Source organism: Vombatus ursinus, unplaced genomic scaffold (assembly GCF_900497805.2).
Source record: "Vombatus ursinus unplaced genomic scaffold, bare-nosed wombat genome assembly UNPS02014848.1, whole genome shotgun sequence".
Lineage (NCBI taxonomy): Eukaryota > Metazoa > Chordata > Mammalia > Diprotodontia > Vombatidae > Vombatus > Vombatus ursinus.
The window spans coordinates 1,009,099-1,024,591 of record NW_020954626.1 but is presented as its reverse complement, the minus strand read 5'-3'; the positions used below and the strand labels follow the sequence as shown (position 1 = coordinate 1,024,591).

Here is a 15,493-nt window from a genome sequence, read left to right as displayed (position 1 = left end):
TTTCTTTCTTTCTTTCTTTCTTTCTTTCTTTCTTTCTTTCTTTCTTTTTCTTTGTCACTGTCACTACTCACCAACTTCCCCAACCAGTTTGGAAATCTACCAGGTAAAGTTAAGTTCTCTTGGTAGACCTCAAACTATTGGTTATAGATTCCTGTTCTAGAGGTGAGGCAAAAGGTACTATATTGTTATGGAAAGAGCTCAGAACTTGGATTTAGGAGATTGGGGTTCAAATCTTAGCTCTGATACTGTGATTCTCAGGCAAGTTATGGTTCTGACACTATATGTCTGGAGTGTAGTAAATACTTATTAAATATTTGATGGCATGACTATTTGATTCTTAGGCAAGTCACTTCTCAGAGCCTCAGTTTCCCTATCTGTAAGAGGGAGTTAATACTTTTAATACCTATTCAATATTCACCGGGTTGTGAGAAAAGTGCCTTGTAAACCTCAAAGGGCTAAATAGAGATGTTGTCCTTAATATTATTAGTACATTCTGATGGCAGCTGCTAGGTATATACCAGTGAAGACAGAGACAGAAATAGAGGTTCCCATATGCCAAAATATTCATAACCACTTAGCTTGTGATAGCAAAGAACTTGGGGGGAAAATGGATGCTCATTAATGGGGAAATGGTGAAAAAAACCCATGGTATATGAATATAATTAAATATTATTATGCAGTAAGAAATGACAAATATGAAAAATTCAGAGAAACATGGGAAAATTTATATGAGCTGATGAATAGCAAAATAAGTTGAACCTAGAGAACAATGTACACAATGACAACAATGATATAAATGAAAAGATTACCAAAATTAAGTTGAACTCTGAGTAATGGAAAATCCTTTCCCTGGAGAGGAGATAAAAAAACATTCCTTCTTCTTCACAGAATATTATATGCATTATACATACTCAGACAAAATATTATATACATTATGAAACATGGTCTGTGCATTAGATATTTCTGTTTAATTGGTTTTCTTCGTCACAGAGGAAGGTTCATTCTAGAAGGGGGTAGAATATGATCATGATATGAAGACAGAAAGCATCAATAAAATATAAACCATTTATCTTAAAAGATGATTCAATCATCAGACGTAAAGAAGCGGTCATTTAACTGCACAGATAAATTGAATGCATTGTTTAGTCGTTCTTCATCTGTATAGTGTTTTTTGCCTCTGTGTGTGTGTTCGTGTGTGTGTGTGTGTGTGTGTGTGTGTATGGAAATCTTTAAAGTATACCACTGATATTTTTATGTAATGTTAATACTTTCATTGTTTACCAAAGCATTCCAACTGTGCAGAGACATGTTAGTTATAAACAAGAATAAGCATATTAGGAAAGTAAAACTTAAAAACTATTTTTCTAAAAAGTTGTTGGGTTATTTTTTGTTGTTGTTGTTGCCAGTTATGAAAGTTCAGTGAGTTGGCCAGAAGCCCCAGAGCCCTAAGAGAGCATGATAACGTGCATAATGGGGCTGGAACGACTGGATGTGAGAATGTAGTTTGTGTTGAGGCCTCCCTTTCCAGTTACAGAGCACATGCCATTCCAGGAATTAATTACTGAGCCCCAACGAGACTTTTCAAAAGTTAGATCAACATTGGGTTTAAAAAAAAATTCTTTTTACTAGCCAACAGCAAGCAAGGAGTGTGGTTTTCAAGTGAATCTTGTTTTTTTCCAGGCATGCCTGCGGGCACTAAGCATCAGGGATCTCAGAGAGACATTTAATTTCTTGAGTCGTTTGTTTATGCCCACATCTGAAGGCAGCTGGAGCCAGCTGCAATTTGGTAGACCAATTCTTCCTCCCAAAGCCTGCAGAGTCAGACATACCTGTCACTAGCCAAGCCTCCATAGCCAAAGCCCATTCAAATGGTTTTGCCACCTTGGGAATTTGAAGAGACTTGGATAATACCTAGCATCATCCTTAAATCCCTAGAAAACCAATAGGGGTGTGTTTGTTTCTATGACCTAAGCAGAATGAGCACCTGACCCTAAAGCCTGATAATATCTCAAAGTCAAAATCAGCCATATTACTTAAATGAGAGTGTGTGTATATCTCAGCAACTGACTGCAGGAATACTATCTTCCCAAACTGATGAGCATTCTGGGAATGGAATGACCTTTAACTCCATGCTGCCCTATATCTTACAACATTAATCAACAAATATCAGAGAGAGCTAAGAATCTCTTTGAGCCAAGTCTTCTAGACTGGTTACTAGGGAAGGGAAGACATAGACCTCACAGTGCATGAGAACATACTTTGCTATGTGTTCAGCCAAAAATCAAGACCATTATTTGAGATTATAGCTGCATCTGCCTTGTACATTTTTAATTCTGGAAGGAAGAGTTTTGATTGTGAGGTTTGTTACATAGTGAATTAATTATATTATTTTAATAATAGTAAATGTACATATATGAAAAATAGTTTGCAATGGGTGGAATTTTTCAGGCAAGACTGGCTCAAAGACTAGGCTAGGTTAAGCCTAGTCCAAAGCATGCCCAATCTAGCTTTTATTAAACATCACAGCATTTGCTGGGCAAATTCCCGTGATGTCAGCCACTAACCAGAATTACTAGAGATAGTCTATGCATGAACAAAAACATGTACCTTATTCCATAAGCTCACAGAGCAATATCCAGTTGGCCTCTGGCATAATAAGGAGGTGACTTATAATTACGGGTAGAATGTATTCATCTGTTTATGTTGGCTTTTTTTTTTTTAACTAACCATATATAACCATTTAATTTTCTTTACTGATAGGAAATGCGCGCCATTCCTTAACCCAGAAAAGCATTTGGTTGGTCATTCTTTTGACAACTGTGGTTTCAGTCATGCCTGTGATAACATTCAGATTTTTGAAGGTGGATCTATATCCAACTCTGAGTGATCAGGTAGGTTTTAGCTGTGGTTATATATTTAATAGGTGCAGCTAGGTGGCACGGTGGATAGAGTACGAGGTCTGGTGTCAGGAAGACTTGAGGTCAAATCACACCTCAGGTACTTGCTAGCTGTTTGACTCTGGGCAAATCACTTAACCCTGTTTGCCTCAGTTTCCTCATCTGTAAAATGATTTGGAGAAGGAAATGGCAAGATACTCCAGTATCTTTACCAAGAAAACCCCAAATGGAGTCACGAAGAGTTGGACAGGACTGAAATGACTGAACAAAAACAATATATATTTAGTAAGTTGATTCTCAGTCTGTTTTCATCCTTTTCTTCCTTCAAGATCAAGCTCAGGTATAATTTCCTCCATGAAGCCTTAGAAGGTCTCTCCCCCACCTGATTCCTCCCCACTGCCCCAACCCCTATCTGTAAGTTATCTTTCTCATATCTTTCTTACTTCTCTATTTGGACTCCATCTATTTGGAACTTCATCAATTATCATTAATGTTAATTATTTTCACATTTGTACTTTCTGAGAGGTAGCATGTCACCTCTGAGTCAAGAAGACCTGGGATCAAGTCCTGCCTCTGATCCATCCTGGCCATGTGACCCTGGGCAAGTCACTTAACTTCTCAGTGTTCCAAACAACTCTCTAAGACTCTCAAGTTGAGGAGAAGGTATCAGCCTGTACTGGTGGAGAAAGTTCCTCAGTGAGTGTTCCCATAGTAAAGAAAAAAACAGGTCTGCTCCTTAAGTCCTATCCTATTTGCATTCTTGACCCTGGACCCCACTGGATTGTAAACTCCTTAAAGACAGGGATATCTAATTTCATTTTTGAATGATGTCTAATTTTGAGGAATGTCTAATTGTCATTTTTGTATCTCTGGCAGCAACCACAGTGCATTTCACATCTGTTGGTGTTGTTCAGTTGCTTCATGTCTGACTCCATTACCCCATTTGGGTTATTTTTGGTAAAGATACTGGAGTGGCTCGCCATTTCCTTCTCCAGATCATTTTGCAGATAAGGAAACTGAAGAAAACAGGGTTATGTGACTTGCCCAGGGGCGCATAGCTAGTAAGTATCTGAAGCTACATTTGAACTCAGGAAGATGAGTCTTCCTGACTCCAGGCCCAGACTCTATCCACTGTGCCACCTCACTGCCCCACACTTCACATAATAGATGTTAAATAAATATATGCTAAATTGAGGACTAGCTGAACAGAAAGTTTAAAGAAAGAAAAAAAACTGAGTATCAAAAATGGCAATGGAGAAATAAATAAGATAGGTATCATCTAGATAACGTAGAGATGTCCGAGAGAAAATAGTTCTGGATACATGAAAGTGGCAAATTAATTGAAGGCCAAGAGGTAAAGGAAAATGGAGTTAGTGAGGAAACTTAAAACTGCAGGAGGCCTGGCCCGTGGAATGGTGGGGGATGAATCAGAGAATCTGGAAGTTATAAAGGATCTTTGAGATTAACTAGTTCAGTCCTCTACCTAATGCAGGAATTACATCTGCCACAATTCTGAAAGTTCATTACTCATCCTGTTTGACCACCTCCCATGATGGGGACTTTATTACCTAATGAATCAATATATTCTTTATCACAGTATCACTACCATACCACTGCCCTTGAGCTTTCCAGATGCCCTAAATGGAAATCACTACTTTCAAAAGAGCTTCTTGAGCACCATTGTCATTTCTTTTTGAAGCCATAGGCTGACTCTTATTATGTAAGGTAAAATGATGGATGACCTGAAGAAATGAAAGATGAAGTTCACATCTTCTTAAATTTTGAGTCAGGTCATGACTTGCTATTTGAAGGCTTTTTCCTGACATGAAAATCAAACTCCAAAAGATCAGCTGAATCAGAGGAAAATGGGCACAGGACTGAAGCCTCTGATCTTTGCTTTCATGGTTTTACAGTGAAATGAGGGGGATGTTGAATATCTACCTAAATGATGCCAAAATTCTCTGTAGTTCATAAAACAGAATGAGAGAAAGTTTGCCTTGCTGCACTGGCAGGTCACAAGGCCTGGTGTATTCTGAGCCTCCATCATTGTTCTAAAGCTGTCCCAAGTCTAGGTACCAAGCACAGAGAGAAAGTCAGGTGTGTAGGTCACTGAGCCCCTCAAGAAGGGAGAGAAGAGAAAAATGTTGCAGTCAGGATACGGGACTTGCATTTAGGGTAGGAAGATTATGTGTATATGTATACACACGTATGTATGTGTATATATGTACATATACACACATGTCTATGTATATATATATACATATATATTTAAATCTTTTATAAAGCAGACAGTGCACAAAAGTTCTTGACAAAAATGAGTTCCTATTTATTAAAGGTGGCTACATGAGGGTGGGGCAAAGACTTCATTTGCTTTTGGTAAGCCCCTAAAATCCTTCTGTTTTCTGACATACCTTTTGCCATGTTGATCAAAATTGATCAATAGAGTATTTTTATTAGGCTGCCATTAATCTGAGCAATTAGCTGTTGAAGGTGGGAAGCCAGGTAGACTTTTGCTCTACAAGGGGAAAACACAGATGGAACAGCTTTGCTTGAAAGCCATGATCTGAGCATCTCTGACTCATCTTGGGTCCTTTTCCTTCTTAGGTGCGCCAGTTGCAGAGGGCTCAAGACAAAGCAACACCCCTAAAAAGTCACAAACGTCAGCCCCGGAGAACCAGCTCACGAAGATCTGGATATGCGTTTGCTCATCAAGAGGGCTATGGAGAACTTATCACATCTGGAAAAAATATGCGAGTGAAAAATCTACCGACATCAGGGTTGGGAAAGACGATGTATAATAGCACTAGCTGGATTGAAAATTTGTGTAAGAAAACCACAGACACAGTGAACAGCTTTAGCCTGGATAGAACAGTGAAACTCTGAGTCAAGATGAATTTGAACTAAATAGTTTATCTTTTAAGACTTCAGCCTCGGCTGAAAGTTGACTGGCCTCCAGGGGTTGGGATTGGGGAATGGTGGTGGGGCAGATTGCCTCATTTCATTTTGGTCAGATGTCTGCTTTAGTACCAGAGCCAGAAAGGGCATGTTTCACTGGAAAACATGGGCCAGATGGGGACAGTATGCTTCTCTTTATTCAGTGAAAGAAACACTAGCAATATAAACACACACACACACACACATATTATACCATTACAGATAACAGTTGCTTTTCGATTTTAGGATCTCATTTGGGAAGATAAGATGATAAATTGATTTTGTATGCAGATTGAGTAGTCTTTCAGAAAGATGGAAACACTTTGGGTTTACAACATAATTAAAGTCATTTAAAAGAACAAGTAAGAACATACATGTAAGAGCAGTCACTTCTAGGCTACAGCTTTCATTGTTCAAATTTTGTGCAAACCTTAACTCAAATATGATGCTAGTATGTCACTTTGTCATTCATTTACCTGTTAATCCAGGACTATTAGCCATTCACATCAGAACACCACCAACAAAAAAGAATACTAATCTCATTCACTCTACTAACAGTGTGCTACCAAAGGGAAGGCAGGCTGCTAACAAATCTGTATAGGCTAGTCATTTGCCTATAAGGTTGTCAAGCTGAATCATTTTAGGGTTGTATCCAAGAAATATTGGAATCTCCCTAAATATATATTTCCTGGGGCAGCTAGGTGGCACAGTGGGTAGAGTGCTAGGCCTGGAGTCAGGAAGACACATCTTCCTGAGTTCAAATGCGGCCTCAGACACTCACTAGCTATGTGACCCTGGACAAGTCACTTCACCCAGTTTGCCTCAGTTTCCTTTTCTGTAAAATGAGCTGGAGAAGGAAATGGCAAAACACTCCAGTATCTTTGCCAACAAAACCCCAAATGGGGTCATAAAGAGTCAGGCATGACTAAAAATGACTGAACACTGAGCAAATATATATTCTCAGTTCTTTTTACTAGCATCTGCAATAGCTGTAACTTTATTAAATCATCAAAAAAGCATTAAGTATCTTTGCAAGTCATTACTCCCTCATATTGTAAAGACAGTTTTTCATGTATTGCATCTCCAAATATGTTCAGCAATTTTAGTTCTAAAGATTTGAACCTATTATTTTATCACATGATTTCTAAAATGTTCATTTAGATATTCATATTTTGATCATTTAAGGGAATTGTGAGGTTGTGGTTTTTTTAAAAATACTTTTAGTACTTCCTAACTTCATCCTTTAGCACTATGATTTCATCAGTGGGGCTTCTCTACTTCATGCTAATCCAAATCATCTTGCCTCCACACTCATAGCTTGGAGACCTAGAACTGGGAGGGACCTGTAAGACTGTCTAGTCCAAATCTCTCATTTCCAGAAGAGAAACTGAGTCACAGAGAGCCTAACTGACTTGGCTTAAATGATATGGGTAGTAAGTGTTAGAGGTAAGGTTTACATCCAGATCCTTGGACTTCAGAGTCACTGTTCTGTCCACTCCAACTTTTATGTTGCTCGTGGTTGTGATGGTTGCCATCCAAGTGTATCTTCTTTTGGGGATGGTGGTTCTTTAGTTGTTTCTTCAGCTAAGAAGTGTCCATCTGTAAGCAGAAACGCCTAGATCTGCCAGAAGTGGACTAGTGGACATCTTCTGTCCCTAGCTTTATCATGCCAGTATTAAGGTGGAACTGTTTCTTTTCTTTTGTAATGTTTTTGAAAGACTTAAAAAAAACTCAGTAGAAGTTTGGCATGTTTGGTCTTTGGTCTCTTCTTTATTGGGAAGGAAACTGGGGACACTTTGTTGCTTTGGTAAAGGCTTTAAAATGATTTTTTGGGTTTTTTTTGGTATTTTTTTCTCCTAAGTGCCTTGGGGGATGCATATAATTCTCACGGTGACATTCAAGAATAAAATGAACTCTATGGACTTTTGTGTGTGTGAGATGGAGAAGGTCAGAAAAAGTCCAACCTTGTTAAGTTAGGGTGAAGGTAAGGCTATTTATAAAGTGATACTGTCAGTGAGTTAATGTGAGACAGAGAAAAACACATGATCATTTTACAACAGCCTCAGTGTTCCAAAGGGCCCATACAAGAAAGTTCACTTTCACATGAGGAAATTTGTTTTCATTCTTGAATCTGATACTGAGAAGGTTACAAGGTTTTTAACCCATGACATTCTATTTTTATCCAAACTTTACTAGACTTTGCAAGAGAGACCTCTACCCAAACCAGAGCTCAAACAGGAAACCTTAAGAGTTTGAAACCACTAACAATGCTCTGAATTACCACGTAAAGCTACCAATTGAATATCCCTAAATTACAGGTGTTCTTCCTGCTTCTCCTGCCTACTCATAGGTACCTAAATCTTTTTTTTAAACAAACCTAGTTACCAAAGATATAACCATGGAAAGGAGAGAGAAGAGACTAATTTGAACTCAGTCCCGTCTCCTGTTCGGAAATAAATGAAAGTTCAGGAAGATTTTGTGCTTAAGTAAGGCTTGTCTGGCTATTTTTAATAGGTGTGGAGCTATTTAGAAACTGGCACTTTTGAAGAACATGGGCTAAATATATATGCTGTTTTCATAAAGTCCTTGTACATTTTAAAACTCTAATTACTCTGGTTGGAGATAAGTCAGAAGCAATAGCAAACAGTATTTAGAAATGCCGTCATTGAAGTTTCGAGCTATGTTAAACAACTGTATACAACATATTCTTAGTTCTGATCTGTGACACAACAGAACAGAGAAAGTAAATCGTATTCTGGCCAGTGATCAGTTGAGATAACGATCCAATATTCATCACCAGGAAGAAAGACAACAGGAGAAATTAAATTTCTTCTGTATGTAAAAGCCAAGCTAGTAAAAACTAAAACCTGAAAATTGAAAAGCTGTACAAAGACTTTATGAAGACTCTAGATGTAAATACCCATATATGCCCGTAACTAGGTGGCTCAGTGGATAGAACACCCGGCCTTGAGTCAGGAAGACTCATATTCATGAATTCAAAACTGGCCTCAGATACTTACTAGCTGGGTGACCCTGGGCAAATCACTTAACCCTTGTTGGCCTCAGTTTCTCCATCTGTAAAATGAGCTAGTGGAGGAAATGGCAAACCACTCCAATATCTCTGCCAAGAAAACCTCAAATGGGGTCATGAAGAGTTGGACACACCTGAAATGACTGAACAACAACAAAAAAATACATAGAAGAATATACACGGACTTTAGAATTTAGGGTATACATTCTATAACAATGTCTTTATAGGTAAAACAACGTTATAATAAGGCCTAATGAGACACTTCGTTAGGCACCTTGGAATATAGTTGAAGATGGATTAGCCTTTAAGCATATTGAAAAAATTTGGTGTAGACCTGTGATTTCACTGGCATAGGAAACTCCTAATGAGGAAGCACATTCCACCAATGCAAATCAACAACTGTTGGGCAACTAATCGTTTTAGAGAGTTGTCTGAGTTAACAAGTGGTTAAGTTACTAGCCCAGAGTCACCTCGTCAGTATATGTCAGAGGGAAGACTGGAACTCAGTCTCTTTTGCACTCCGCTCTGCCACACTGACTCTTGTTTTATTTACTAGCAAAGAGTATTCTGTAATGAGGCTTTGGTCGGCTTCCTTTACTGACTTAATCAGAAAAAGTAATTCAGAAAAGGAAATAGTGTAGACCATAGATTGAATTCCTTCAAGGATTCAGTGTGAAATCAAAGAAACTTACTGTAAAGGAGACTACTTAGTCAGGAGACATGGGTCCTAGTCCAAATTCTACCATTGACTAGCTGTCCAACCTTGGCAAGTCCATTGACTTTCTCAGCTTCCTCATCTGTAGACTGAGGGTGGTTGAACTAAATTGTTAGTAAGTCCCTCCCAGGACTGTAATTCTCTGCTTTTGCTCATTTGCCACCCTCCTCCCTGCTTACCTGTACTTGCGCTCTTGGTCTTCAAGCTTCTTGTTTTGTAACTGAAGCTGGATTAAAGAGTGGGTGCTCCTTTGTAGCTGGCTGCAAGGTCTTCTATTGGTTCTGCATTGCCTATATAGTACCTGGGACGCTGTCAAACACTATTGAGTGAATGAGGAAGCATATCCACAAAATAAAGAACTGCTACATTATTCCTTATATTGTTAAACTATGACATTCTATCAAAATACTTTTGAGAGTGAGATGGTAGAGGGGGTAGGAGGAATGGATGAATTAGAATATATTGCGTTGAAAATTAGTCTTTTCCACAGAAGGGGAAATGATAAATTTAAATGCTAAACAGGTGTTGGGACAGGGTGCCTAATGCAACATATGTAATAATAATAATAATAATAATAACAATAAGAGTTAACATTTCTATAGTGCTTATTATGTACCAGGCACTGTGCTAAGCACTTTACAATTATTATCTCATTTAATCCTCACAACAATCCTGGGAAGTAGGTGCTATTATTACCTCCACTTTAACAGATGAGGAAACTGAGGTTAAGTGACTTGCTTAAGGTCACACAGATAGTAAGTGTCAGAGGACACATTTGAACTCAGGTCTTTCTGACTCCAGGCCCAGAGATCTATCCATTGTGCCACTACTTGCCATAATCAGAAAGACCCTCTTTCCATTGTTATCTTCTACCTCCATTCAAATAACTGCCTTCTTTATAAACATTCTATCTTCAGGTATTAGCTGATATTTGGGAAGACCAAGTAATGACAATCATGTGTAGGTAGCAATACTATTTTCCATGATTTAGAAATGGATCTGGAACTATTCAGGTCAAATGTCCCATTCTCTCTCTTTATGCTCTGAAAAAATGAATCAGGCACTAAATACCTCAAGATTAAAGTTGAAACTTCAAGGCTTGGGAGGTGTAAAATCCCTCTTCCCCCACCCCACGCTTCATACTTCCTCCCCTTTCCCAAATCCATGGAACAACATTTCCATCTAATTTTGAATACATTCATTTGGTTTCCCTCATTCATCTCAACTTCAAAGGATGTCTCAAAGTAAAAATGTTCCAAAGCCCCTGTTCTTTCTGAACAATAGGAAAGCCCACAAATTGAAAGACTCATCCACTTTATATATAGAATTCTGAGAAATTGTATTCTTGGAGAACTGTATACAAGGTGAAAAATAGATCTCCAAACATTTATCCCACTTAATCTGTCCTTATGATTTTTGTGAAAGTAACTACTTTGATCTATTAGAGGGTGTAGCTTTTTTAAAACCTCTTTTTTTTATGAAAGTGATCTGGTTTATTTTTGCCTTTCTTTGTAGCCCCAGTGCTTAGCCTGATATATAGTAGATGCTTAATAAATGTTTACTGACTATCAGTAAAGATCTCTCTTCTATCCCTGCTCTTTCCTTCCCTCCTTCCTCCTCTTCCTCCTTCTCTCCTTTTCTCCTTGCCTCCTTTCTCCTCTCTCCTACTTTTCACTTCCTCCTTTCTTTCCTTCCTCCTTTTCTCCCCCCCTCCCTTCCTTCTTACCTCCTCTCTCCATTCCTTCCTCCCTGCCTCTCTTCCTCCCTCCCTCCCTTTCTTTCCATACTCCTTTCCTCTCTTCCTTCCTTCTTCCCTCCTCCCTCCCTTCCTCCCTCCCTTCCTGTTTTTCTTTATTCCTTTCCTCTCTTCCTTCCTTCTCCCCCCTGTCTCTCCATTCCTCTTCCTTCCCTCCCTCCGTTTGTTCCTTCCATCCCTTTCTTTCCTTCTTTCCTCAAAAATAAAGTTTAGCTGCTGATTTGGTCGAAACAATTCTATGTTCTGGTCTATAGAATGGGTTTGGTGTGGTTAACATCAGCTGTAACTATATGGGACCATGATTTTCCAATTTTTACATTAACATCTGGTGCTGAACATCTGCAGTTTACTCTTCCTGCGTCATATCTCATTCCAAAGTGAGAAATCATGAACTTTTGCAATTTTCAGGCCTAAGCATTTCACTTAACTGCCTGGAAGGCTGAGCAAAGCAACCCATATGCTTTGACACTTATTGCAAAAGATTATATGGGTCTAATTGTACTTATTTGCAGGTCTGTGGCTGTTCCTTAAATAGAGAAGTGGCCTGTCGCTCTAGCATTTCAAAATTTCCAGTAAGGCAAATGTTTTTTATTCCTGTAACTAACATAGAATAGAAATCGGCTTAGAATGGTATGCTTAAATGTCCAGTTTTCATTCTAAGAAACAGAATAAATTCAATTGATGTGCTGGCCAGGATTTTCTGGCTAGGATAAATCGAATTCCTGTTTGGTTAATCATGAAAATTTGAAATTTTTAAAAAACATGTATAGGTGGGGGATTTGGGGGAATTTTAATTTAAATGTTAACTGAGCTTTCGACAAAACACTTTTTTTCTTTTACCCTTTGTTGAGGATGTTTCTAAGCTGTCACCTTTCCATTCAAGTACTACATTAGTTTGGGTTAGTCCACTTTCCCCTCAGATCTGTTTTGTATCAAACCCAAGTGCATTCCATAATTGTTATTTTTTTTTACAATATATTCCTTTCTCATTTTGAAGAGCTCTCATCTTACAGATTGGCCTATGTTTGGACCAATGTTGGAGTATAAGCAGAGTGGAATAGACATAGATAGTGATTCTCTTTATGTCAAGAAGTAGATGGCTTACCTACTGGAGGTACATTGAATCCCTAAGGTCAGCCACTTTTCTTAAGTTAGCCTCTTTTTTCTAAAAGTATAGACTCCAAAATACTAATTGAGGATTCTAAAGAGTTCTATTGTGGTTAAAAGAAATTGTGTTTTATGTTTAAAAACTGTAACATGAAATTAAAGTTAAAAAATTGTAACAACCAGATTTTGCTTTTTTTTTAAGATGCATAGCTTTATGTTATCATTTGGCAAAAATGCTCCTATTTTTGGAAAGCAAAATAAAAATTTTAAGAAGTTACTGCTATGGAAATAAAGATTAGGTTATATTAGTTATTGAATCATCTAGTTCATAGGATATATTCCAAACAGTAGTGTTGATCTATTTGCATACTATCTTTCCAAAATCCTTTTTTGTATTGTAAATGATTTCACACTTGTTATTGTATAATTATCAATTCAGTATTTTTTACAAATAAAACATTTGCAAATAATAGTGGCTCTGAGAATTTGGTGGGGTTAATGAAATTTGAGGCTATAGAAAAGATCACCAAAATTTACTATGACCAATAAGAGAAAACATTACTAGTTTCTTGGAAACAAATGGCTTTTAGAACACAGACACATTTAAAAATCTTTCCATTATCACAAGCATTTGTCCAAAAGCACATGCGCTTCCTCCTCCTGCCAAATTGTCACACTATAAAAGCCCAATGATGACATTATTAAAACAAATGGCTTTGTTAAGATGTATATGTGGAAATAGGCCATCTGTAATTTGTCAACCTGGATCTACACAAGTTCACAGAAAACATAGAGGGAAATTAAATATAGTAAAAAAAAAAATAACAAAAGCTCTTTAATGAGTTCAAGAACTGTTAAAATAGGCCCACTTCCTTCCCCAGTCCCCTAAACCTCAACATTACCTTTATCAACATGTAATAAAAAATAATAGTTGCTAAAGAATTGGTTTTTCTGGGTTAAAAAAGATATTACAAAAAGAAATAAAGAGATCAAGCTTCTAGGTTCAATTCTATCCCTATTTTTTTTTTTTTGGTGTGTGTTTGACCCTGGGCAAGTCATAGTCAGAATCATGAAATGCTGAAGGGACCAATGGTCTTCTAGTTCAGTCCATACATGAAAGGAATCCCTACTATGCCATACTGGACAAGTAGTTGTGTAGCCTCTATTCTGTTTGAAGACCTCCAAGGAGGGAGAACCCACCACCTCCTAGAGCCACCCATTCTATTTCTGGGCAGTGAAATGTGTTTAGAAATTTTTCATGATATCAAGCCCAAATTGACTTCTTTGCAAATTTTACTTCTGCTCCTGGTTCTGCCCTCTGAAGCCAAATAGAACTTTAATCATTCTTCCACATGACAACCCTCCAAATATGTACCTGAAGACATCTATCATCAGGGAAAGACTCACCTGGATCTTCTCTTCACCAGAACCAATATCCCCAGTTCCTTTAACTGATCCTCATAACCCACTGGTTCCTTTTGCTTCTTAATTCTGAACTATGATTTTCCAACATTTTTCGTTATTCTCCCCATGCCCATCTTTGCAGTGAAATCAATGAGTAGTAAGATACATGTTAACTTAATTTGGAGAATCCTGTTGAGTCCCTCATAGAAAGCCAATCCTCTGTAACGAGCTGGTGCACAAATTGCAATTACCTTCAGTGCTCATTTTGCTTATATACATCACGCACATCAGCAAATTAGTCAACTAATACTTATTAAGCCCCTTCTATGTGCCAGGCACTATGCTACTAGTGTTCCTCCGTAGAGCAGTCAAAGAAATTTTCCTGAAGAAAATTGGTCAGGGCTGATCACGTCCCACCCTGCTCAATAAACTGCAGTGGTTTCCTATTGCCTCCTAGAATAAAATATGGACACTTTGACTTGACATTTAAAGTCCTTTATAAGTCAACCCCAACCTATCTTTTCAGCCTTATTACTCTACTTCTAGCCCTCTGTGGTCCAGCCAAACTGGTCTTTTAGATGTTCCTTACACTCGACCCTCCATCTCGCATCTCCTGATCTTCTCACTGGCTGTGCTCCATACTTGGAATGTTCTTCCTCTGAATCCTTTGTTTCCTTCAAGACTCTCTAAGGAGAACCTGTGAGGGACCCTCCTGTTTAGCTAAAATGTCCTGTTATCTTTTGGTTTCATTCATGATGGCGATGTCAGTATTTGCATGGTTCAGTTCTTCTAGCAGTATGTGGACTTGGTGACTGTTAAACATGGATCTCATGTTTCATGTACCAGGAGTTCATATTTATAGATGGTCTAAACTTCAGTGATTCTTAGCACCCTCTATGCCTTTTCTAACACTGGTCCTAACATTACAGAAGAGAAAATGGGCTGCACATGACTTAGGACTATTGCATACGGTTTTTTCTTTATTTAATGGGTTGCTAGAGCCAAATAATTCATCACCTAATAACCAGCTTACTATGGACTGTAGGCTACACTTATATAGCCTTGTGCCTATGTACTTACTAGCTTTGTGCCCATGGGCAAGTGACCTGGGCTCTCTGGACATCAGTTTACTCATCTGTATAGATGATGAGCCTATCCAAACTTAGCTCACTTATCCCTTGGACAAAAGATATACAGTCTATCACTGGGCCCATATTTGAAACTTTTCCAAACTGCTGAGATCTCATATATGTAATAACTGTAATAACCTTTGCCAGTTCAGAGTTGCATCTTTATTGCAGTGAGGAATCTGAGAAAAAATCTCAGTGGGTATTAGGTAGATTAGCCCAGGGTAAAAGCAATAACTCAACCAAATCAATCTAGTGACAAAGATTTATTAAGTGCTTATTATATTCCAGGTACCATGCTAGGCACTTGGATACAAGTAGGGATACAAAAATGAAAGCCCTACAAGCCATAAGCTAACTGGTGCTTACCCTGTTCCTTGGATCTAAGACCTTCTGGAAATTGCAGACTCCGCTGAAATGATTTCAAACCTGAATCAGCATAATACTGTAGGCTGATGAAACCAGCTTTTAGGGCCAAACTAAAATTACCTTATGATCCTGCAAGGCTTGTAAGAGTTTACC

General features: G+C 38.1%; 1 protein-coding gene across 4 annotated transcripts in view; it reads left to right on the top strand.

The window, feature by feature from the left end:
* The window catches only part of ATP8B4 (ATPase phospholipid transporting 8B4 (putative)), a 327,254-nt gene extending 320,668 nt beyond the window's left edge, over positions 1-6,586 (top strand). For all 4 annotated transcript variants that reach the window (XM_027840872.1, XM_027840874.1, XM_027840871.1 and 1 more), the window contains 2 exons: positions 2,761-2,891; positions 5,502-6,586. In XM_027840872.1, coding sequence (XP_027696673.1) covers positions 2,761-2,891; positions 5,502-5,780 — 410 coding nt within the window. In that variant the 3' untranslated portion in view covers positions 5,781-6,586. The remainder of the gene's footprint in view (positions 1-2,760; positions 2,892-5,501) is intronic.
* Positions 6,587-15,493: the final 8,907 nt, after the last annotated feature.